The following is a 22,792-nucleotide window of genomic DNA, read 5'->3' on the forward strand; positions in this document are numbered from 1 at the left end:
CTTACGACTTTGTAGCGTTCCAGGCAACCCACTCGTGTTTTTCCGACCTGTTTTACCTGTGAAAGTCACTATAACGGCCACTCGTAACTTCTGACCCGTGAACTCATACCAGATCGAACTGGTACGACTTCACAGGTCGGAAAAACACCAGTTACGAGTTGCCTTGAACGCACCATAACGTCTTGTCAGCCGATGGAGTTAGCAGCCCGCGCCCTCGTCATGGATCTATTGGTCCTCGTCCCTACGTCACCACATTCAGGCGCATCCCTTGGCTGCACACACAGCCCTGCATGCCGTTCTCTCTCCTCATTGGATAAAACTTGTAGGATACGAGAAAAGTTTTCTCCTCGGCTCAGAGCAGAGCAGAGTGACTGACAGACCCGTGTTTCAGACCAAACACTCTATGTAAGTGATTGCTGTCGGAAGATATAACTATTTAAGACTTATATTAACACAAAAATATCGCTTACTTCTGCTTTAAGTACAGTAACGAAGTATTTGTACTTCGTTACTTGCCACCTCTGCTGTGCGGGAGGAGTTATGAAAGTAGGGACGCCAGTGCGTCACGGCGCCCCCTCTGTAAGCCTGCCCTTAAAAACAAAGACCACTGAAGCAGAGTGAAACTGTGAAACCCTAACCTCTAAAATTAAGCACTGCACAGAAATGAGTCTTTTTGCATGTTTTTATCAATAAATTTCGAACACTTTTAATATATTGTGATGTGACTGAAGAGGGGGGCGTGGTGATGTGACTGAAGAGGGGGGCGTGGTGATGTGACTGAAGAGGGGGGTGTGGGTTGCGGAGGCTGAGTGGATGAGAAACAGGTGTGTGAGGGTGAACAGGTGTGGTGATGAGAGGAGGGGGACTCGGGGTTGGGGCAGGAGAAAGAGTCAGTCTGTCTGCGGCGGGGGAGAGCTCTAGTCTGGCGGCTTGGCACTCTTTGGAGGGGAGGGTGTCGTTCGTGGCTGGTTAGGGCCACCGGCGATGAAGACAGCCAGAGCAGGGGGTCAGTGGTTCCAGCGTTAGGAGGGGAGGCTGGACGCCTCCTGTAGAACAGTTAGGGCCGGGTTTAGTGAGTGCCGAGTCTGCTGCTGCTCCTTGCTACCGTCTCCGCCGGAGCGTCTGAGTTCGCTGCTGCTCCTTGCCACCGTCTCCGCCGGAGCGTCTTTGCCACCGGCTGGACCGATCTGCTCCAACGAAGCCGTCTTCCCCGGGGAGTTGGACGACGCCACAAGCCCAGACCCCGGGGGGGGGGGGTCTCGCCGGACGGCGAGTTGAGTACTCTTTTATTATCGTCTATATTTACCTAATATTTTAATGTATTGGACAGTGGGGGCGGGAGTCCAGTCGGGGGAGTTTACCTGTGCAGCGTAGCGAGGGAGGGGCTGCTGCTTCTTTGGTGACGTCACGTGAGTTGCAGTGTGATAGGCCACAGGTCGTGTGGTCAAGCAGTAGTTGCAGTGCCTCCAGTAGAGGGTGACAGCGTGCTGTGTTTGTAGTGTGCCATAAGCTTGCAGTGATTTGTAGTGGGTAATAGTGGGAGCCTTTTCCCCTGGCAGTGCAGTATACCCCCTGGCCACAATCCACCCCTCGGTCCCCTGTTTTATGAACTGTGTCATTGTAATAAAGATAATTGTACTGTGTATCTACTGTCCTCTGAGTGTTATTTAAAGGCTCTGACCTGGTGACTTTAGTCTGCCCTTTTGGACTGAACCCAATTTCATTACACTGGTGGCAGTGGTGGGATACTCAAAATGTCAGAGCCTGAAAATAATTCACTCCAGACTGAAGGGGCAGGCCCCAGTCTGCTACAACCCCCTTCTTCGAGGGGTAGCGTGCAAACTGTAACCCCCCGACCAATCTTCATGCCGGAAACTTTCACGGGTGCTGGACGGGAATGGACAGATTGGGCTGAGCAGTTCGAAATTGCAGCCGATGTTAACAATTGGGACGAACCTCTAAGATTAAAATTTATGGGTCTCCTTTTGTCAGGTAGAGCTCGTGAAGTCTATAGTGGGTTGTCGACAGCAGCCAAAACAAATTATGCGTCCTTAAAGCAGGCAATGGGGCGGTGTTTGGATCCATGTGACAGCGATGATTGGAACAGGGCCACCTTTTCTTCCCGGAGGAGACTACACAATGAGACAGTCAGAGAATTCGGCATTGCACTGCGCCGTCTAGTAGTTAAAGCTTATCCCTCTGCAGACATCCACACACAAGATCTGTTGGCCAAGGATCATTTTGTTACACATGTGGGAAATGGGGATCTGCGGGTCAGTCTCCGTAGCGCCAAACCTGCCACCTTGGAAGATGCAATTAACCTTGCTGCTGAGCTTGAGCTTATTAGAGGCCTGGAGAGAGGATGCACAGTCGCTGATGCCAAGGTGCGTGGGGTTGGAGAAAAGCCTGACAGTGGTGAGAGAGTAGATGCTCTTCTCACAGTGGTGGAAGGACTACGGCAAGAAGTCAAATCTCTGCAAACCACTGTGCAGGCACTGGCAGACCCAAGTAAACCTTCCCGTGCATCCTCTTCTTCAGGATGGAACCCCTCTCCTTTTGCAACAAAAACAAGCTCCCTTGCACCTAGACGCGAAGTTGATCCTAGGGGGGGTTGCTGGGAGTGTGGGTGTAATCGACACCTGAGACGAGACTGTCCCTATTTACAGGGAAACTAGAGGGGGCGCTCACAGAGGGCCAAATGTCCGCCCCCCTTCCTTCACTTAGTATGGCCCCTGATGGGTTAAAGGGCGGCTCCGGCTACCTTAAAGCTAAAATAGGTGGGTTTGAATGTCATGTCCTTGTAGACACTGGAGCCTCTTGCTCTGTTATCCCTAAACAGTTGTGGCTTACAATAACAAATGGGGGCTGTAACTTAGAGAACTACATGGGTAGGGCCACAGCAGCTAACGGGGGAGGGATGCATGTTGTAGGATGTTGGCAAACCGTATGCCAGTTTCAGTCTCTCGCTCTCGTTAATAAGTTTCTAGTCTCTGACATCCCCTCAGAAGAAATCCTGCTTGGGTTTGACTTTCTGTCCCAGTATGGTGCTGTGGTTGACTTGGGTAAAAAATCGTGCCAGATCATGGGGAAAAATTTCCCCCTGGTTGACCTTACTCCAACTTTAGAACCCCAGGTGGTGTCTGTTCAATCTGACACCATCATTCCCCCGCGTAGTGAGGCCATTATTTGGGGTCGGGTCCAGAGTGAGTGGGGGGATTATGCAGAGGGTATGTTGGAACCATCATCCTCCCTCCCTAAGCACTGTGATGTACTAGTAGCTCGGGTGGTTTGTAGGGTTGAGCAGGGTTTATTGCCAGTGAGAGTGATTAATGTAACCAACGATGCGCTAACATTAAAGAGTGGCATGAAGGTGGGCACCCTGTTCACTGACATTGAGGTCGGGGAAGAAGTAGAGCAGTGTGGGGATACTGAGGGGGAAACTGTTCTGCAACCTTGGACAGTGGAGACACTTATGAGCCAGTTTGGGGTGGACGACAGGGGTTTTTCTCAGGGGGAACTTAAAGCTATTAGACAGCTGTTCCAGCAGAACATCTCTGTGTTTAGTCGGGGAGAGACTGATTTGGGAAGGACTCACTTGACTCCACATAAAATAGACACAGGAGATGCAAAACCCATTAAAATGCACCCACGTAGGGTCCCCCTCCACCTACAACAGGAGGTGGCCCATAATTTAAAGCGAATGCTGGCTGATGGCATAATTAGCCCCTCATGTAGCCCCTGGGCAGCACCAGTGGTACTAGTAAAAAAAAAACAGGGTGGGCTGCGGTTTTGTGTTGATTATAGAGGGCTTAATGATGTCACCAGGAAAGATGCTTACCCATTGCCAAGGATAGACGACGCCCTTGATAGTCTTAGTCACGCTTGCTGGTTTTCCACACTTGATTTAGCAAGCGGCTATTGGCAGGTGGAAGTAGACCCTGCAGATCGCCACAAGACTGCATTTATAACACGCCAAGGGCTGTTTGAGTTCAATGTTTTGAGTTTTGGTCTTTGTAACGCGCCCAGTACGTTTCAGCGTTTAATGGACTTGATTCTTGCTGATCTGCAGTGGACCACATGTTTGGTTTATTTGGATGATATTATTGTTTTTGGCCGAAGCTTTCAGGAGCATCTGACATGTTTGGATGGGGTGCTCGGGAAGCTTCGACAAGCTAATCTTAAAGTTAAACCCTCCAAGTGCAACCTGTTTTCCACCCAAGTGCATTATCTTGGCCATGTTATTTCAGCTGAGGGAGTGATGCCAGACCCTGCTAAAGTGGAGGCAGTAAGGGCATGGCCCGTCCCTAAAAGTCAGACAGAGGTCCAAAGTTTTGTAGGGCTGGCCTCGTATTATAGGCGTTTTGTCAAGGGTTTTGCTGACATCGCCCGGCCCTTGCACCAGCTGGTTGAAAAAGGGAGGCGTTTCCAGTGGACCGATCATTGTCAGGGGGCTTTTGACCAACTCAAGGCAAATTTAATCACAGCCCCTGTGCTTGCATATCCTGATCCTAATAAACCTTTTATTTTAGATACAGATGCAAGCGATGTGGGGATTGGGGCGGTTGTGTCACAGGAAGAAGGAGGCCTAGAGCGTGTTGTTGCATATGCGAGCCGGGCCCTGACGAAACAAGAACGTAAATATGCCACAACAAAAAAAGAACTTCTCAGTATGGTTACTTTCACGAAACACTTTAAACATTACCTGTTAGGGAGAGAATTTGTGTTGCGGACCGATCATAACTCCCTGCGGTGGCTGCATAACTTTCATGGCTTAGAGGGTCAGCTGGCTCGCTGGGTAGAACAACTTGCCAATTTTCAGTATAAAATCATTCACAGACCGGGCAAGCTACACAGCAATGCAGATGCTCTCTCAAGATTGCCAGCTTTTCTTGAAAAAAACAAACAGCCAGTGCAGACGCCCTCCCAGGTACAGCCAGAGGTGGTCAATCCAAAAGTGTGTGTTGTACAAGAGACCTTGCCATTAATGTCCCGAGCGCAGATGGATGATGATGAGCTGCGGCTAATAATTGAGTGTAAAAAGCAGGGAGATAGTCAGATCCCAGAAGCCCCAGAACTGCAAAAATATGCCCCAGTCTGGACCCAACTTCAGGTGCATGGTTCTAGGTTGGTGAGGATTCCGCCTGTTCATTCTGATGCCGCGTCCCAAGTACAGACCGTTTTGCCCCAATCAATGGTGTCCAGTGTTTTAGAACAGCTGCATAATGTCTCTACCGGGGGTCATTTGGGCATACAGAAGCTGCAGGGGAAGGTCAAGGATCGTTTTTTTTGGCCCGGGTGGTTTGCAGATGTGAAGTCATGGGTCCGTCAGTGTATAGATTGCGCATCCCGTAAGAGTTCAGGCAGGCAGCCTTGTGCCCCTTTACAGCCTTCCACCACCTCCAGACCTTTTGAACGGGTGGCGCGAGACATCCTTGGGCCCCTCCCAGTGACGCCTGGTGGGAGCAGGTACATTTTAGTTATTGGGGATTATTTTTCCAAGTGGACTGAGGCGTTTCCACTTCCCAACCAGGAGGCGGGCACTATTGCAAGGGTCCTGACAGAGGAGTGGGTGTGTCGTTTTGGGGCACCACATAGCATCCATTCGGATCAAGGGCGTAGTTTTGAGTCTACTTTATTTAAAGAGCTTTGTAGACTCTTGCATATTCATAAGTCTCGTACGTCACCTTATCATCCCCAGTCTGACGGATTGATTGAGCGTTTTAACCGTACTCTTTTGTCTATGCTGTCTCTTTTTGTTGAAGACAATCAGTTAAACTGGGATGCCCTTTTACCCTATGTGATGCTGGCCTATCGTAGTAGTATCCATGCAAGCACCTCTTTCACTCCATATCGGGTTTTATTTGGACGAGAAGCTGTGTTACCTGTTGATGTTATGTTGAATGTCGGTAACCAAGAGTCATTTTCCTCAGTGGATGATTATGTGTCAAAGTTGAATGACACATTGTCATCCGTGGTAGAGGCAGTTCGAAGGCATCAGGCCAAAGCATCAGAGCAACAAAAAGCCTCCTATGATTTTAGGGCTAGCTTTCAGTTTTATTCAGAGGGAGAGCTGGTTTGGGTGCACAATAAGGCCAGGAAACGTGGGGTGTGCCCAAAACTACAGAGACGGTATAGAGGCCCATTTAAAGTGGTTGAAAGGGTGACCGACGTCCTGTATAGACTAGTGCCAGCTGAGGGAGGACCAGAGAGTGTGGTTCATTTCAATCGACTCAAGCCTTTTGTTTCTTCCCCACCAGTGCCATTACAGCAGGAATCGGGACCCAGAGAGAGGGAGCAGACCAATTGGGGACCACGGCTTCCTCCAGGGCGGCGCCCAGAGATCCCATTAGGTGCCAGCTGGGTCCACCATCGTTGACCAAATGGGGGCACCTCTGGGTCTGCAGGAGAGAGAGCGTCACCTGTAAGCCAGGCTGCCGCCAGCACCACGGGGAGAGGTGCTGCAAGTGGCGAGGGAGCCTTACAGCAAAACCGAACCCCTGCCTCTACGGATGGTTCATCAGCCCCGACTCCATCTCCTGGAGGAGTGGGGCCTGTAGCCAGCTTGAGGCAAGAGACTCGAATGCTGGATGAGGCACGTCCACAGCGACAGCGAAAGCCACCTTCTTGGGCACAAGACTATCAGATGACGTCATAGACTCGAGGACGAGTCTTTGCTATGGGAGGGGGGAGTGTGATGTGACTGAAGAGGGGGGCGTGGTGATGTGACTGAAGAGGGGGGTGTGGGTTGCGGAGGCTGAGTGGATGAGAAACAGGTGTGTGAGGGTGAACAGGTGTGGTGATGAGAGGAGGGGGACTCGGGGTTGGGGCAGGAGAAAGAGTCAGTCTGTCTGCGGCGGGGGAGAGCTCTAGTCTGGCGGCTTGGCACTCTTTGGAGGGGAGGGTGTCGTTCGTGGCTGGTTAGGGCCACCGGCGATGAAGACAGCCAGAGCAGGGGGTCAGTGGTTCCAGCGTTAGGAGGGGAGGCTGGACGCCTCCTGTAGAACAGTTAGGGCCGGGTTTAGTGAGTGCCGAGTCTGCTGCTGCTCCTTGCTACCGTCTCCGCCGGAGCGTCTGAGTTCGCTGCTGCTCCTTGCCACCGTCTCCGCCGGAGCGTCTTTGCCACCGGCTGGACTGATCTGCGCCGTCCAACGAAGCCGTCTTCCCCAGGGAGTTGGACGACGCCACAAGCCCAGACCCCGGGGCTGGGGGGGGGTCTCGCCGGACGGCGAGTTGAGTACTCTTTTATTATAGTCTATATTTACCTAATATTTTAATGTATTGGACAGTGGGGGCGGGAGTCCAGTCGGGGGAGTTTACCTGTGCAGCGTAGCGAGGGAGGGGCTGCTGCTTCTTTGGTGACGTCACGTGAGTTGCAGTGTGATAGGCCACAGGTCGTGTGGTCAAGCAGTAGTTGCAGTGCCTCCAGTAGAGGGTGACAGCGTGCTGTGTTTGTAGTGTGCCATAAGCTTGCAGTGATTTGTAGTGGGTAATAGTGGGAGCCTTTTCCCCTGGCAGTGCAGTATACCCCCTGGCCACAATCCACCCCTCGGTCCCCTGCGAGGGAGCCTTACAGCAAAACCGAACCCCTGCCTCTACGGATGGTTCATCAGCCCCGACTCCATCTCCTGGAGGAGTGGGGCCTGTAGCCAGCTTGAGGCAAGAGACTCGAATGCTGGATGAGGCACGTCCACAGCGACAGCGAAAGCCACCTTCTTGGGCTCAAGACTATCAGATGACGTCATAGACTCGAGGACGAGTCTTCGCTATGGGAGGGGGGAGTGTGATGTGACTGAAGAGGGGGGCGTGGTGATGTGACTGAAGAGGGGGGTGTGGGTTGCGGAGGCTGAGTGGATGAGAAACAGGTGTGTGAGGGTGAACAGGTGTGGTGATGAGAGGAGGGGGACTCGGGGTTGGGGCAGGAGAAAGAGTCAGTCTGTCTGCGGCGGGGGAGAGCTCTAGTCTGGCGGCTTGGCACTCTTTGGAGGGGAGGGTGTCGTTCGTGGCTGGTTAGGGCCACCGGCGATGAAGACAGCCAGAGCAGGGGGTCAGTGGTTCCAGCGTTAGGAGGGGAGGCTGGACGCCTCCTGTAGAACAGTTAGGGCCGGGTTTAGTGAGTGCCGAGTCTGCTGCTGCTCCTTGCTACCGTCTCCGCCGGAGCGTCTGAGTTCGCTGCTGCTCCTTGCCACCGTCTCCGCCGGAGCGTCTTTGCCACCGGCTGGACCGATCTGCGCCGTCCAACGAAGCCGTCTTCCCCGGGGAGTTGGACGACGCCACAAGCCCAGACCCCGGGGGGGGGGGGGGGGGGGGGGGGTCTCGCCGGACGGCGAGTTGAGTACTCTTTTATTATAGTCTATATTTACCTAATATTTTAATGTATTGGACAGTGGGGGCGGGAGTCCAGTCGGGGGAGTTTACCTGTGCAGCGTAGCGAGGGAGGGGCTGCTGCTTCTTTGGTGACGTCACGTGAGTTGCAGTGTGATAGGCCACAGGTCGTGTGGTCAAGCAGTAGTTGCAGTGCCTCCAGTAGAGGGTGACAGCGTGCTGTGTTTGTAGTGTGCCATAAGCTTGCAGTGATTTGTAGTGGGTAATAGTGGGAGCCTTTTCCCCTGGCAGTGCAGTATACCCCCTGGCCACAATCCACCCCTCGGTCCCCTGTTTTATGAACTGTGTCATTGTAATAAAGATAATTGTACTGTGTATCTACTGTCCTCTGAGTGTTATTTAAAGGCTCTGACCTGGTGACTTTAGTCTGCCCTTTTGGACTGAACCCAATTTCATTACAATATTTTGAAACAAAACTCCAATTTCACTTTCCAGGGACTTTAAGCCTCTGCTGCATGTTCTGCTATAATGACCATAACTTGCTCAGTTTTTGTCCGATTTCAAAACGGTTTGATTTTTATGAACGTCTATGCAGTTATGATGCAGCATATTTAGAATCACAGATAATTTTAATAATGTATTTTTTTTGTAAAAGTAACATTATAGTGACATTATGCAAATAGTTAAAGTAATAGCTACATACTGATTTATTTTTCACAGAGTTATGAATCGTTTTTTTAGTGGAGATGAGTGGATCACCTATCTACTGCACTGTAACTGCAGCCGCAGCCAGAGTCAGAGCAAGTTGCCCGTCCTCATATGGCCGACTGTGAGCTACGCCTGCGTGTAGTCCGATCCACCCCCTTGGGATTTAGCAACTGCCAGTTGATGTTCAGCTTTTTCTGTGGTTGCCTAGCAACGCCAACTTGGAAATGTAGAGGGCTGCATTTTTGTAATGCCACAGTTAGATACACGAATTCAGTAATTGATGAATTAATGAAGTATTTTTCGTGTGCTTTGAGCATGGTTTGGAGGTAAGCATTATTAAGTGTTAACTGAGTGCGTTTACCTGATTAGTGAAAGAACGGCGCCACATGCATCCAGCCACAGTGGGCTTTAGGACCCAGGTGCGCAGCAGCTAGCAGACACCGGTTGATGAGATGGTCCACTCGGCGTTACACATCTGATTACCCGCCAAAGAGCAGTTGGGCGCCCGGGTCAGAGTAGTCGGAGGCGAACTCACCAGGCGTCAAAGGTGGACCACCATAAAGAAGAAAAGCCACAGCGTTTTTCACTGCCTTTGTCCGTCCACGTCACCCCGCACCGTGGCAAGACCACCAGTCGCCTGTCTCACCGGCGACAACCATGAGCCAGAGGTTCACCGTCTCCAAGAGCGACGGCGAGCGGCGGCCGTCAGACATCCAGGGGGAGGTGAACCAGCTGTTTGAGGGAGACGAGCCCACGACCAGCGCCGGAGCGGAGGGGGAGGATGCTGTCGGCACCGAGGTCGAGGTGGTGCTGAAAGGTAGGGAGCCACTCATGCCGGTTTCTTTCACCCTAACGCTGTTTGTTAGCTATGGGCTATATGCTAGCAGTGCTGGTGTCTGACTGCTGTTTAGTGACACCACATTGTCTGTGGACAGGTGTGTGACTTGAATTTTGAATAGCCTCACCGAGGACAGTTTGGCCCGTCATTGTCATTGCAAAGCATACAAAATTCCCCGTTTCTATCTTGTGTAGCTACATTATTTGCATCATTACAGGTGCATTGCAACATACATTCACGTATAAGCAAAATGTCTGTGTTTTGCATTGTTTTCACATGGTCAGTTAGTGCTGAATGACTCAGACATGTTGCTCCTACTGTTGCATCTATTCAGACATATTGTTACTGCACAAGGGCATCAGTTTATTTCCTTATATGCCCTCAGTTGTCAGACAAGCTATAATCTATATGCTTTTCATCCCTCCATCTGGAAAATCTAACCCTAAACTAAACTTGTGACCTTATTCACAGGTTTCAAACGTTACTGTATTCAAACTGTAAGGATACTGTCTGTGTGCTTGGACATAACACGGTGATATGTTCGCAGGGAAACTGTTTGGTTTCCTGGTAATAAATAAGAATAAAAGGAAAAGGAAAATTCAATGTCAAGTATGTTTCAGCCTTGGGCTTGGCTTAGATAAGATTAGATCTTATAAAATTCTATCTAATTTTATTTTTGTATAGGTCTATATGAATAGAGCAAACAACCATTCCAGAGCCTATTATAAGCATGGAATTGGATAAAACATAAACCCCCTTTTCAGCTGCACAGTTATGTTAGACCAATTTCCTCCAGTAGACCCTTTCTCCATCTCCTGGGAACCAGTGCCATTGTGATTCAATCCTTTCGCCAACTTGCCTGATTGAAATAATCAAGGTCCTTGTCAGTCATTGTCTGAGCTGAATGCAGCAGTGCAGACCAAGGGGTGGCTGAAATCCCCGTTGGGCCAGGAATGGAAACCTTTACTATTGGCAAAGATTAGCTTTAGGAAAAGTGCTTTCATTCAGTGCCAGTTAAGTGCAAATAAAAATGAATCTGCTATTGAATCAATATTTTTCATTATGTGCTTATGAAGGCAGTATATTAATGACATTTCAGCTTAACTGCCCTACCCACTCCCTCGATCCCCATGGCTGCAATGTATTATGAGAATTGCTGCTTCTTAGTTTATCTGCTTTGCAAAGTTTAATTATTTATTTCGCGGGATAGAGCTGAGACCAGACTTGTTGGATTGATAACAAAACAAGTTATCATGATGTGTGCAATTACCACGACAGACATTTTTTATTACCTTTAAATCTGTCTCTGAAGTTACATCACTCCCTTCAGCCCTTACATTTTACGCTCACTGGATATCTTGTGTGTTGTGATGTCCTAATGTTTCTCCTGCTGCACAGAGGTTCAGTAGTGCTGAGTGATTTCTACTAAAGAACTAGCATCTTGGGTAAGGAATGAAAGCTTTTTAATTACCAGTCGAGCTCTCCCTGTCGCTGCCTCATATGACTACAGAACGCCTTTGAGATTCCTAACATGCCAGCCTCTCTGTAGGCGATTTACTGTAACATATAAATGCTTCCTCAGCGTTTCTCCACTCATATGCCCCAGTGTGTATCAATCATTCATCTGGACAGAGAGATGGATGTGTGGGTCAGTAGGAACAAATCTAACCACATCCTTGTGTTCCCCTGGCGAGATGGGGAACAGCTTTATTGAGGGACTCGTGTGTTATGCTATGCTCTTACTAAACTGCAGCCTTGTGGAGACTGGTGTCTCTGCATCCACTCTGCTGGTTGCCATGGCGACGTGGTACATTTTCACCACAGTTATCTTGTAAATGGTCTTGCAGTGAGGTGAAAACATTTCAGATCAAGCAGGTACAATTATGAAATCAATCTCTTACTGGGATGGTGTTATATTTTCACTCATTAGTTTTGGGGGCGGTGCGTGGCATAGTGGTCAAAGCGGCCGCCCCATGTAGAGGCTTCAATCCTCAAACGCAGGCGCCCCCGGTTTGAATCCCGCGCCGGGCAGACCTTTCCTGCATGTCATTCTCCCTCTCGCTGCCTCCCCCTTTCCTGTCTATCTCACTATGAGCTATCCAATAAAGGCAAAAAGGCCAAAAAATATACTTAAAAAAAAACTGTTTTTAGTTTTGTGCGGCTTGAAAATGTGGACCACAGATGAACATCTGATTTTTACCGCATGGTGTGTGAAGATATTTTTCATTGCTTCTGTAGATGTGATTAAAATAGCATAAGGACTTCCACTATTAGTTGTTCTTTCATCAAACCACTGATTATGGAAAAAAAAATCTACCACAATTTCATGTGGCATATCCTTGTTTTTTGGGAGAAAAATCCAAATCAAGTGGACACTGACATGTTCTTCAGTTGTGTGTTTATGTGTGTGAATCGATTAAGCTGAGATGGTATAGGTTTGTGTAAATATAGCTTGTACTTGTGTCTGTGGAGAGGTCTGACTCTTTCAATGTAATTATTCCTTTGTCTTCGTTTTCCTGCTGTGTAATAATCCTTCCAGTGCCGTACCAAAGTACACTTCAGAACTGTTTTTATTTTAGCCGTTGGACAAGAGCAGTATCTGAATCCTTCCCCTTGGCCCAGGCTCGTGATTCTGTTTCTATTGATCCAGGGGGAGGTGTGAGCTCAGTCAGCCTAGCCAGCCACTGTAGTTGATGGCTGGCCACAGAAGATCCTCGTCTGGCTGCCAAATGCCCTCTCTGCCCTTGACCTTGCAGTGGTGTAAAGAGATCTATTTTCTCAGGGCTGCAGAGGGGCTCATGATTGGCTGGGTGTTGTGTACCCAGCTGTTGGCATAGGAGGAGAAGATTTCAAACTTGCATGTCATTCAGAAAGCTGAATATTGAACTTGACAACAATCATACATTTGGGTTTTTAAATAATGATGTAAAGTTAAGATTTTGTTGGGAAAATAAGGACATAGGAGACAATTTACAACAAGCGTTAATGTGGAGTATTTTTTCTGTCCACCTGGTGAATGGAAGTTAGATACTAGCTCCTCCTTTTGGTCTCCAAACCATCAAACAAACAAGGCTGATGATAACCAAAATGAGTTAAGGGAGTTTGAAAGATTCCGTAGAGCTGAGATGTAATGCAGAGATGAGAAATAATAATCTGTAGATTCATCACTTGGGGTAACATTTTTCATTACATCTGTTTAACATGTCCCTTGTTGGCCTTGTTCATCTTAAAGACAATCAAGGTGAAGGGATCTTCTCATATTCCTTCGCCTTGCTCTGTATAACTTCCTAAATCAAATATATCTAAATATGTCTGAACTATTTTTGGCAAATTTGGATGGTCTCTTTTATAACACAATCTATTATTAATACTCTCCCCGTCCTTGACTCTTGCAGTTTTGGTCTCCCACCGAGCCATGATTGCTCAAACTAGTTTTAAATATGTCTTTAAGCTTCTCTTGATTTGTATGTCGCAGTTTGGTTTATTGACGTAGGAGCCAAATGTTAATAACCTTACCCCAATTTGTCGTCATTGTTTTGGTCCATGAACAAAGAGCATGAGAGGCCACTGGGCTGAGGTTTAATTTGTGTCAGGATGTCTTTTCCTTCGAGGCAAATGCAGTGCAGTACACAATGACACAGCAGTGACAACAACAGCTATGGTCACAACAGCAACCCAAACCAATAACCTCCTGACAGCAGCAAAGATCAGATATTTGTATTTTTTTTCTCCTCGTCTATCTCCAAACAACACATTCAAGTTTATGTGTGTGTTTTTGCCACCCAGTATGTGTCAATCAATTTTAAAATGTGTTGTGAAGATGTAGAGCTGTCAGTGTGCATCAAGGAACAAATGGATTTGTAGCATGAGAGGAGTGCGCAATTTCCCATCCACTTCCTTTCACTCTAATTTAAGCAGTGTAATACTCGGTGTGCTTTTTGCTGTTTCATCTTGTTTTTGGTGGCCTTTGTCCATCCAACCCAGAGCAGAGCGACTGAGCGAGGCATACAGTACGTGCTGTGCATCAGGATGAGGCTGGTGATACTCTCTATTTTTCTTGTTGTCAAACAATGTTTTAGCTCATCTCTAGCTCTTTCATTCCTGCTTGAGATGTAAATTTAAACAAGGGTCATATACACTTTTTTTGAGGGGGAGGGGGGTATTTTTTGCCTTTAATTGACAGGATACTGGAGAGAGACAGGATTTATTTATTTATTTATTTGGTTCATTTCGGGCATGTCAATTAGTCATCATCATCACACATCATCTTAATCCAATAATACAATACACATGACCGAAAGGGAAAGCGGGAGAAGCAAAAGCTTATCTAGTCCCGCCCCCAATACTCACATATTCATTTTTTCTGCATGTTACATTTTTGACATAACATTCTTCCAGTATTTTCAAAATTTAACAATTTGACATAACACATTTTTTTTTTTTTTTTTTTTTGACATGACATTTCTCACTTTTTTTATCTAGTGCAGGAAGAGAGAGTGAGGGGATGACACACAGTACAGATCAGGTACACAGTAGGAAATCAATCTGGCGATCACTGCATTGGGCATTTCCCACACGGGACGTGCTCTTACCACTCAACCACCGAGCACCCCATAAATATACTTAGATTTTTTAAAAACAAAGGCTCACTATCACTGTTCTAGCATGGGCACTGTTCTGATGTAGCCTATGTGTTACTGAGTCAAGATAAACTTCAGGAAGAGTAGCCGGTATGTCGTCAGCTAGTGGGGATCCTGAAAATAAACTTAAAAAAACAAACAAACAATTAAACCAGTGTCCATTTTCTTACCGAGTTTAAAGCAACATGTTTTCAGTGTAACTGTCTGGCTTGATAAAATGTTGTTTGAATCTTGAACAACCTCTTTGATGTAGCATTGCAGTCTGATTATGAACACAGATATCACGTTTCAAAGGCCTATTGTGGATGACTCCTATTGTAGATTAAATATAGCTCGTAGGATGGCTGTTTGAGTCACTCCTGGGAAGAGAGTGAACTCCTGATTAGGGTTGTTATGGAATATTTATCAAGCCTCCGTAAACCAGCTTATGGTGTTATCAAAGAGAAAATATCTCACTCACACTGCATATTTAACTACACTTTTATTTTTTTAGTTTCTAAAAAAATAAATAGTGTTTGAGATGTGCAATTTTTTTGGACAACGGCTATACTCAGCGCATTGCAGGGGGTACGTAGAAACATTAATTAATTTATTACCAAAATGATAAGTTGATATTCCGAGTCACTTCATAAGCCCATTACTGAAATGGTACGTGCGCCACAACTAGTTCCCCCCATTAGACAACCACCTGTAGCACAGCTTTGTATAGTTGTCAAAAGTATTGATGCAAAACGGCGCATCTGGATACATGACTGATTTCTAAAAGTATCGATATTAACAGCACGCCCCCACAGCGCACTCGACAGGCAGAGCAGAGGAGAGCAGAGCAGGCAGCGTCCAGAGCGTTTGGACATGAGTGAATAGTTACACAGAACTAGACGCACGTAGGGTGAATTTAAAACGGCGATATTAACGGCAACACTCCTCTCGTCTCCTCTCTTTTTCTCCGCTGTCTGCGTGCACGTGTGTGTGTTGTGAGAGAGGGGGGGGGGGTGGCTACTCAAACATGCACCGAGAAGTTTATTTACTTCAAGCAAGCCGACATGTTTGTAAAAGTCGATCTAATTCAAAGTCTCCCGGAGTCTCGCGCGAGCCCGAAGTTGCAGTGCTGGTGTATTCAGGCGCAGTAGGAGCTACCGCTTGTGTCATAAACACAGGAATATCAACTCTTTACTTGCTTGAAGTGTACATTTTTTTTCCACATACAGCGTCAGATGGCTACTCAAAGATGCGCCGAGAAGTTGTTTTTACTTGAAGCAAGTAAAGAGTTGATATTCCTGTGTTTATGACACAAACGGTAGCTTTTCCCACTGCTCCTGAACACACCGAGCACGGCAACTGGGTCTCGCGCGAGACTCCGGGAGACTTTGAATTGGATCGACTTTTACAAACATGTCGGCTTGCTTGAAGTAAATAAACTTCTCGGTGCATGTTTGAGGAGCCATCTGATGCTGTCTGTGGAAAAAAAATGCGGCTTTGAGGGCTGGAAACAGCCTAAACAGCGGAACTTACATCCACTCCCATTCATTGCTGCCGTGGCGATGCGCGGACATACGCAACTACCGCAAAACAGGAGCGATTAAACTGAAAATCTTCAGATTCATTCTTTTAGACCTAAAATGATATGAAAATACACCCCTGAGTTGAATTCGCCTGGAATTGTCCTTTAATCAGTTGTGTTACGTTATGACCACTTTTGGAGAATCATCAACACGTATGAGGGAGGGGGTACTTGTGGTATGGCAAAACGGCTCAGGGGGTACGCAAGACAAAAAAGTTTGGGAACCACTGCTCTAAATGTATAGGGTAGAGGTGCACCGATCCAATCCGATACCGATACCCGGGCTGAGCGTATCGGCCGATACCCAATACCGATCCGATACTACTGTTGAATGAATGAACTGCATACTTGTCATGTGAGTGAAGGCATCAGGCTTGACATAAACATTTAGCCTTGTTAAAAAAAAGTAACAAATTAACACAGATATGTACTTAATATTATTTATTAAAGGGGACATATTATGCTCATTTCTGCTTCTTGACATGGTACCTTGATGTCTAAAAGTAATGTTAGTAACATGCTTTGGTCAGAAAAACCAAAAGATTGAGCACAGCCCGGCAACCCGGCTTGTGATGTAATAAGCCGGGTGAAATTAAAACGTCTTTTTAAGAGACACATTTTCTTACTATGGCAGTTTACCAAATATTGACGTAGTTGTCAAAACTGACATTTAAGGGGTGAGGAGGCACTCCGGATACGCAAATACACATACTAAAACAATGAAAAAGTGAGTTTTGCATAATATGTCCCCTTTAACAAATAACAAAGTGTACATTAGCAGCAAAAAGAAATAAATAACACTAGATCGCTGTAACTGGATTGCTGTGTATGATATTAATAAAAAAGAAATGACTGGATCGGAATGCTGGATCGGCCTCATTCATCCGATATCTGATCCAACTAATTAGTCAATATCGGATCGGATATCGGATCGGTGCATCTCTAGTATGGGGGCTGTAGAAAAGATTATTTGATGAGAAGGGACCTAATCTTCATGTTGCAAATGTCATGTAGCTCAGATGATCTAGCTGCTCTCAAGCTCTGTGAGTTGTACTGTGTTGTTTGAAATTACACATACTGTACCCAAAGGCTGGTTTTTCACTGACTTGGCGAAACATTAAGTCTAATATGAATCAACTTTGTAACACCAACTGAAGTGATTGTTATGCAGAGTGAAAGTCATTTTCCAAGAAGTGTTAAAGGTTTTTCCATTTGTTACTGAGAAACAAGCATACCTCTTGGTACACTAGATTAATTGATTGCTTTGTTCATTTTAAGGAACAAATAAAACACATTTAAGGACATTACTGTGCTCAGTCCACATGGGCTTACAAGACACTGACCAATATGAATACATACACTCAAAGGTGGCTAACAAATGTACTCAGATGTCAATAGACTCAAGCAACAACATGCGTTAACAGGCAGTTTTTCAAACTAACCAAAACAATAATAGTAAGTAGTCTTATGTAGTGTTATGTTGACATAATTATTGTTTAACTGTATTTATGTTACACTGCAAATTATTACTAAAATATGATATAGAATAAGATCAACTGTTATGATTATAGGCTGCTATAAACAAAAAGGTAATCATTCAACATCTCAGGGTTCAAAGCAGTGAAATGAGTTTTTAATTATATTCTTTATAAGATATATAATTATAAGATTGCTTTACCTTATAGGTAAACCACAAGAGTTAAAGGTGCTCTTCGTGCTCAGGAATGCTCTGCTTGAAATTCACTGTACCGTACTCTTGTCTCAAATCTTTCCCAGTGCCATTATCAAAGCTCGCCCAGGAATTCATAAGATAATCTTTTTTTATGTTTTTGTGTGTGTCTGTGTATTGTTTCCATGTGGGAGTGGAGGATATGCTAATGGTTTGTTTTCATAGCACCTGGTCCCCCTCTTTCATCAGGTATCGCAGCTGTGATATTGTTGTTGACTAATATCTGTGTCCCTTCCACCCATGTATCTACATGGCATTTTACAGTGTAGTGTGCATACTAAATACACACTGGGTTCTGTGGGGTTCTCCGGCTCCCTCCCACAGTCCAAAGACATGCACACTAATTAACTTGTGACTCTAAAGTTATAAGCAGTATAACTAATAGATGGATGGACATACTAGATTCCAAATATGAAACTCGCTGTAAATCAAAGTTTGATCAACCAAGTACCTTCCATTTTCCCTTGGTACAAAATGGTTGTTAATTGCCATGGTTTTCTTCTTCAGTAACTACAACAACAAAGAACAACATGTAAAGTCCACATTGTATTGTTTAGTGTGGACCACAGAGGCATTGTAAACCTTCCACTTACCTTTCTTTGTCTTCTTGCCCATCTGTCCTGCTCCAACAGTAATGCCATTAAATGGCTGAAATTTTCTCCCTCAGTAGAGCCATTGATTTGTAATCTAGCTAGCCATTAAATGCCATAGCTTCTCTGCCATCATTCACCATTATTCCTTTTTCTGTTAAAGGGCGAACCATCAATACAGCTCAGATCAATACCCATACACCATTACCTATGTATGTCCAGTCCCCATTTAATTTTCAAAAGAGCTATTTAAATTGAATCAAATCATCAGATGCTTCTTCGGGGGTTGGACACTGTGCTTTGACAGAGAGGTGTGGTGACTCTGAGCCAGCAGCAGAGGGCAGCCAGTGTATTGTTTTTATGGTAGATGCAAGACTCAGCTGTGTGTGGTTGCTGAGTGCTTGAGGTATTTTTTGTCGAAGCCTAAACCTCTTTGAAAAAAAGAAATATGAATATGTAAATGTACATCAGTTGTCTCATGCATGCACCAAAAGTCTCTGGTAAATATTAGCTGAAAGGTTGAAGGTGAGAAATGAAATGTTATGCAGTGGCCCAGTGTGTTTCTCTGCTTTGACAACAGGGGGCAGTTGTGTTCTTTTTCTTAATCAAGACTGCTAGTACCTACTCTACTCCCTTGAGTCAGGATCATGTGGTCGAAAAACATGACATGAGAGGAGAGATCAAGAACCCAGCGAATTACACAACAGTCTGTGTTGTGTGTGACGAAAGGTGTACAAGTGTGGCAAGTGATGGGGAAGTGTGTGTATGGGAGAAGACGTAAGAGAGAGGGAGAAGACAGAGAAGGTAGCAGCACCAGAGGGGGAGTAAACCTCCGTTATGTAACTCTGTCTGCAAACAGGGGGAGGTGTGTGCGTGTGTGTATGTGTGTGCATGTATGTCTGTGTGTGCGTAGGGTGGGGGATTGGGACCAACTTATAGAAAGTGACAAAATCCTCCTCACATGCAGGCAAGCTGCAGGGCAGACCTCAGTGACACTAACACGGGACGAACGGGGGAGAGCAGAGGAGAGGAAACATCAGTGGGGAGAGGTAGAACATTTTCCTCCGCCACGCAGCTCTGACTATGACACATCCATCACAGGTCCACAGATCAGGCACCCGCAGCTCCTTCTGCGACTCGTGGGCTGCTTTGGAACCTTTACACTTACTACTTTGCTCTCACAGTCATTTACTAATTCAGCACGTCAGACTTTGTTTGAACATGGCCACAAATGATCATTTGGGATGAATTTGAAAAGTCTGAATTGAAATGGCAGGAGTACAATTAATTGTTTAATTTTTCACTGTCTGCTTCCTGTGAAGGTGGTCTATCTCAGCCGTCTGTCTTTACCACTTTTTTCTTTACCTCCCAGTGACTTGTCTTCATTGTGTATTTGATTCTGATGTTGCATGTGTCACTGACAGCATATCTTGGTGTTGCAGTTAGTTTCATCATTCTGAATTTATTTATTTGTCCTGTGGGATCCGCCCTTCTCAACTCAACACCATCAGGATCTGTGGGCAGCTAAGTCTAATTCCTTTTGGACTACTCTGCTCACATCACAAGTGAACACAGAGGTTATATAATAAAAGAGAGAGAGAGAGAGAGAGAGAGAGAGAGAGAGAGAGAGAGAGAGAGAGAGAGAGAGAGAGAGAGAGAGAGAGAGAGAGAGAGAGAGAGAGAGAGAGAGAGAGAGAGAGAGAGAGAGAGAGAGAGAGAGAGAGAGAGAGAGAGAGAGAGAGAGAGAGAGAGAGAGAGAGAGTCTCTCTGTGTGTGTGTTATTGTGGTCTGATTTGGAGAGCAGTACACACTTGAGCTTCTGAGGTTGTGGAGGCAGAGAGCAGTGGGCCAGAGATGCAGGTCATGGATTCCCATGGGGCAGGGCTGGTATTGGGGAATCATACCAGGCCTTCCTGTCCCTGAGGACTGCTGCACTCTGTTCTCTCTCCCTCTCTGTCTTTCTCTGACTGTGAAAGAGTTTGGGGCTGAAGCTGGAATAGGGGCTTTGTTTAGGATCTGAAAAGGTGAACTGTAAATAAGATAGATGATGTAAGGGTTGTGCCACTGGCCAAATGAATTTTAATCATGCGCTCTGAATTTGGATTTTGCCTAGTGAATTTTAATAATGTTTTTTGGCTTGCTGTCTACTGGGCCAGTTGCCACAGTGCTGCAGCAGGCAGTCCAAAGACTCTGTCAGCTTGTTGTGCTCGGTTGGAGGTGCATGCTCTCCATCACTATTACCATGCATGCCACTGCCACTGCACAATGTCAAGTGGGTGACTGCAGAGCAGGGCTGGGTCAAGCAGGATCTCAAAACACCTTTCACTAGAGCATACAGATTGATTTTGTGACCAAAAGGGCACTAAAAGGACACTTGGGCAATTAAAAGTCTCATATTGCTTTTTTGACCTGTTGTTGCCTGAGAGGAGAGATGCAAAAACTACTAGGATTGTTCTCAGTATAACCACAAATACAGTATATCATACAATTATCAAAACTTTAAATAAAGCATGGGAGAAGTGTAAAATATGGGATAGTTTATGTTAAATGTTTAAAAATCAGTTTTATGATTTTCTGATCACACCAATGAAGAAATTATTTAAAAAAATGTTTGCTGTCACGCACTCACTTAAAAAAAAAAGTATATTTTTTAGCCTTTAATCAATAGTGTAGTCGTAGAGAGACAGGAAATGGGGACGCAGAGAGCCCTGTGCCAAGGACTGTAGCCTCTGTCTATGGGGCGCCTGCTCTACCAACTGAGCTAAACGACACCCCGTCACGCACTCACTTTAATATTAAAGAAGTAGGTGGATTGTGTTGTGTGTAGCAGGGTTTCAATAAGACTAATGAGTTTAGCAGCACATTTACTGCTAATGTTATGCTTTTTACATTACTTTAATCACTTTAAGGTCTGAGTTTGATTTTTGTTATGTATTCAAGGAAGACAGTATTACATTGTTTTTGTTATGATGAGCTTTTATTTATTCATGTATTCATTTTTTTTTTTTTCGAATTTTACTTCATGGACTTGCAGCGAGATACACAAAATCACATGGAAAACAGCACCAATGCACAGTCAAAACCCTCACTCAAAGCGCACCAAATTATGCATGCACAAAGAGGCATGCATAAACAATGGATACAACAAGATGTTTTTTTAAACATGGAACAGTTTGCATAAATTGTACAAGTCCAGTAGAAAATATTTATACAAGTATAGTGGGTGGTTTTCCTCTGATAGTGCAGCAATTGCATACTGTTGCTTTGTTTGTCTGTTGCCGTATTTGTAAAATATCAATGTAATAATAATAACTAGAAAATTTCCTCTCGGGAAATTTTGAATGGGCCGCGGGGCTACTGCCGATTTTGCCATCTCTGTCAACATGGGAATCAAACCCACGATCTTAAGCGCAAGACAGAGCTGATCAGACAGACACATGATCATCTTTCTATAAGCACTGATATGGAGGAGCTGTAACCACATTAGGTTACCTGTGTGTGTGTGTGTGTGTGTGTGTGTGTGTGTGTGTGTGTGTGTGTGTGTGTGTGTGTGTGTGTGTGTGACACCAACAAGGTTTAACTTTAAAACCAGATGAAATCATGGTTTAAGTTTAAATTCTGTTGCACGTTAACTGTGTTTTAATCACATGAAGGTGTGTGTGTGTTTGTGTGTGTGTGTGTGTGTGTGTGTGTGTGTGTGTGTGACTGTAATCACATGAAGCTGGCTCTAGAGTCTGTGTGTGTGTGACTGACTTGACACATAGTTAGTTAGTAGCTGCATCCTGTGTCAGTCTGATGTAGCTGTGTCTGTGTTTATAAACATTTAAACGAGCGCCAGGTGGATTGTTTATGAAGTTAACGAGCTCTGGCCTGAGGATCAAAGAGGTTACCACGGCGATAGGGGCCCCTGCAGGCTGAGACAGACAGAAACGTGGAGAAAAAGAGCAATTTTCTGCCTCTAAACCGGTCTCACAATTAGGCCTAGCATGAGAAAACGGTAACTCCTATCAGAACAAAACACAGATCAACGTTGCTCTAAGGACTTACTGAAAATTTCGGTACGATTTGGTGTTTCTACAGTAAATATTTTGGCGACGCTGGCAGTTTTAAAACATCAGGCCGTTCTGCTCCTCTCAGAAAATATTTGTATTGGACTCAATGAGGAGCAGAGACAGACGTGGCCGCACTCAGAGGCTGATTCTGTCAATTCTGTAAGTCTCTCTGATATTTTGAGCACATGACATGAGAGATAACAAGTTTGTCTTACAAATTCTGAAAAAATTATGTCTGTAGAGTGTAAATTGTGGCCGTGGTCACAGTTTATCCAGAAAAAATACAGAATGTTTCTTCACTCTCTCCCACTCTAACCGATGATGTCACGCACTCTGACATGAACATTCTGTC

The 22,792-nt window shown here is 45.7% G+C and overlaps 1 protein-coding gene across 5 annotated transcripts in view; it reads left to right on the top strand.

The window, feature by feature from the left end:
* Window positions 1-9,216: 9,216 nt before the first annotated feature.
* The window catches only part of LOC146987689 (solute carrier family 12 member 5-like), a 225,551-nt gene continuing 211,975 nt past the window's right edge, over window positions 9,217-22,792 (top strand). For all 5 annotated transcript variants that reach the window (XM_085777011.1, XM_085777013.1, XM_085777014.1 and 2 more), the window contains exon 1: window positions 9,217-9,847. In XM_085777011.1, coding sequence (XP_085633137.1) covers window positions 9,688-9,847 — 160 coding nt within the window. In that variant the 5' untranslated portion in view covers window positions 9,217-9,687. The remainder of the gene's footprint in view (window positions 9,848-22,792) is intronic.

The sequence above is a fragment of the Trachurus japonicus genome, chromosome 5 (assembly GCF_045865225.1).
Source record: "Trachurus japonicus isolate A0001 chromosome 5, Traja_1.0".
In the NCBI taxonomy this organism is placed as follows: Eukaryota; Metazoa; Chordata; class Actinopteri; order Carangiformes; family Carangidae; genus Trachurus; species Trachurus japonicus.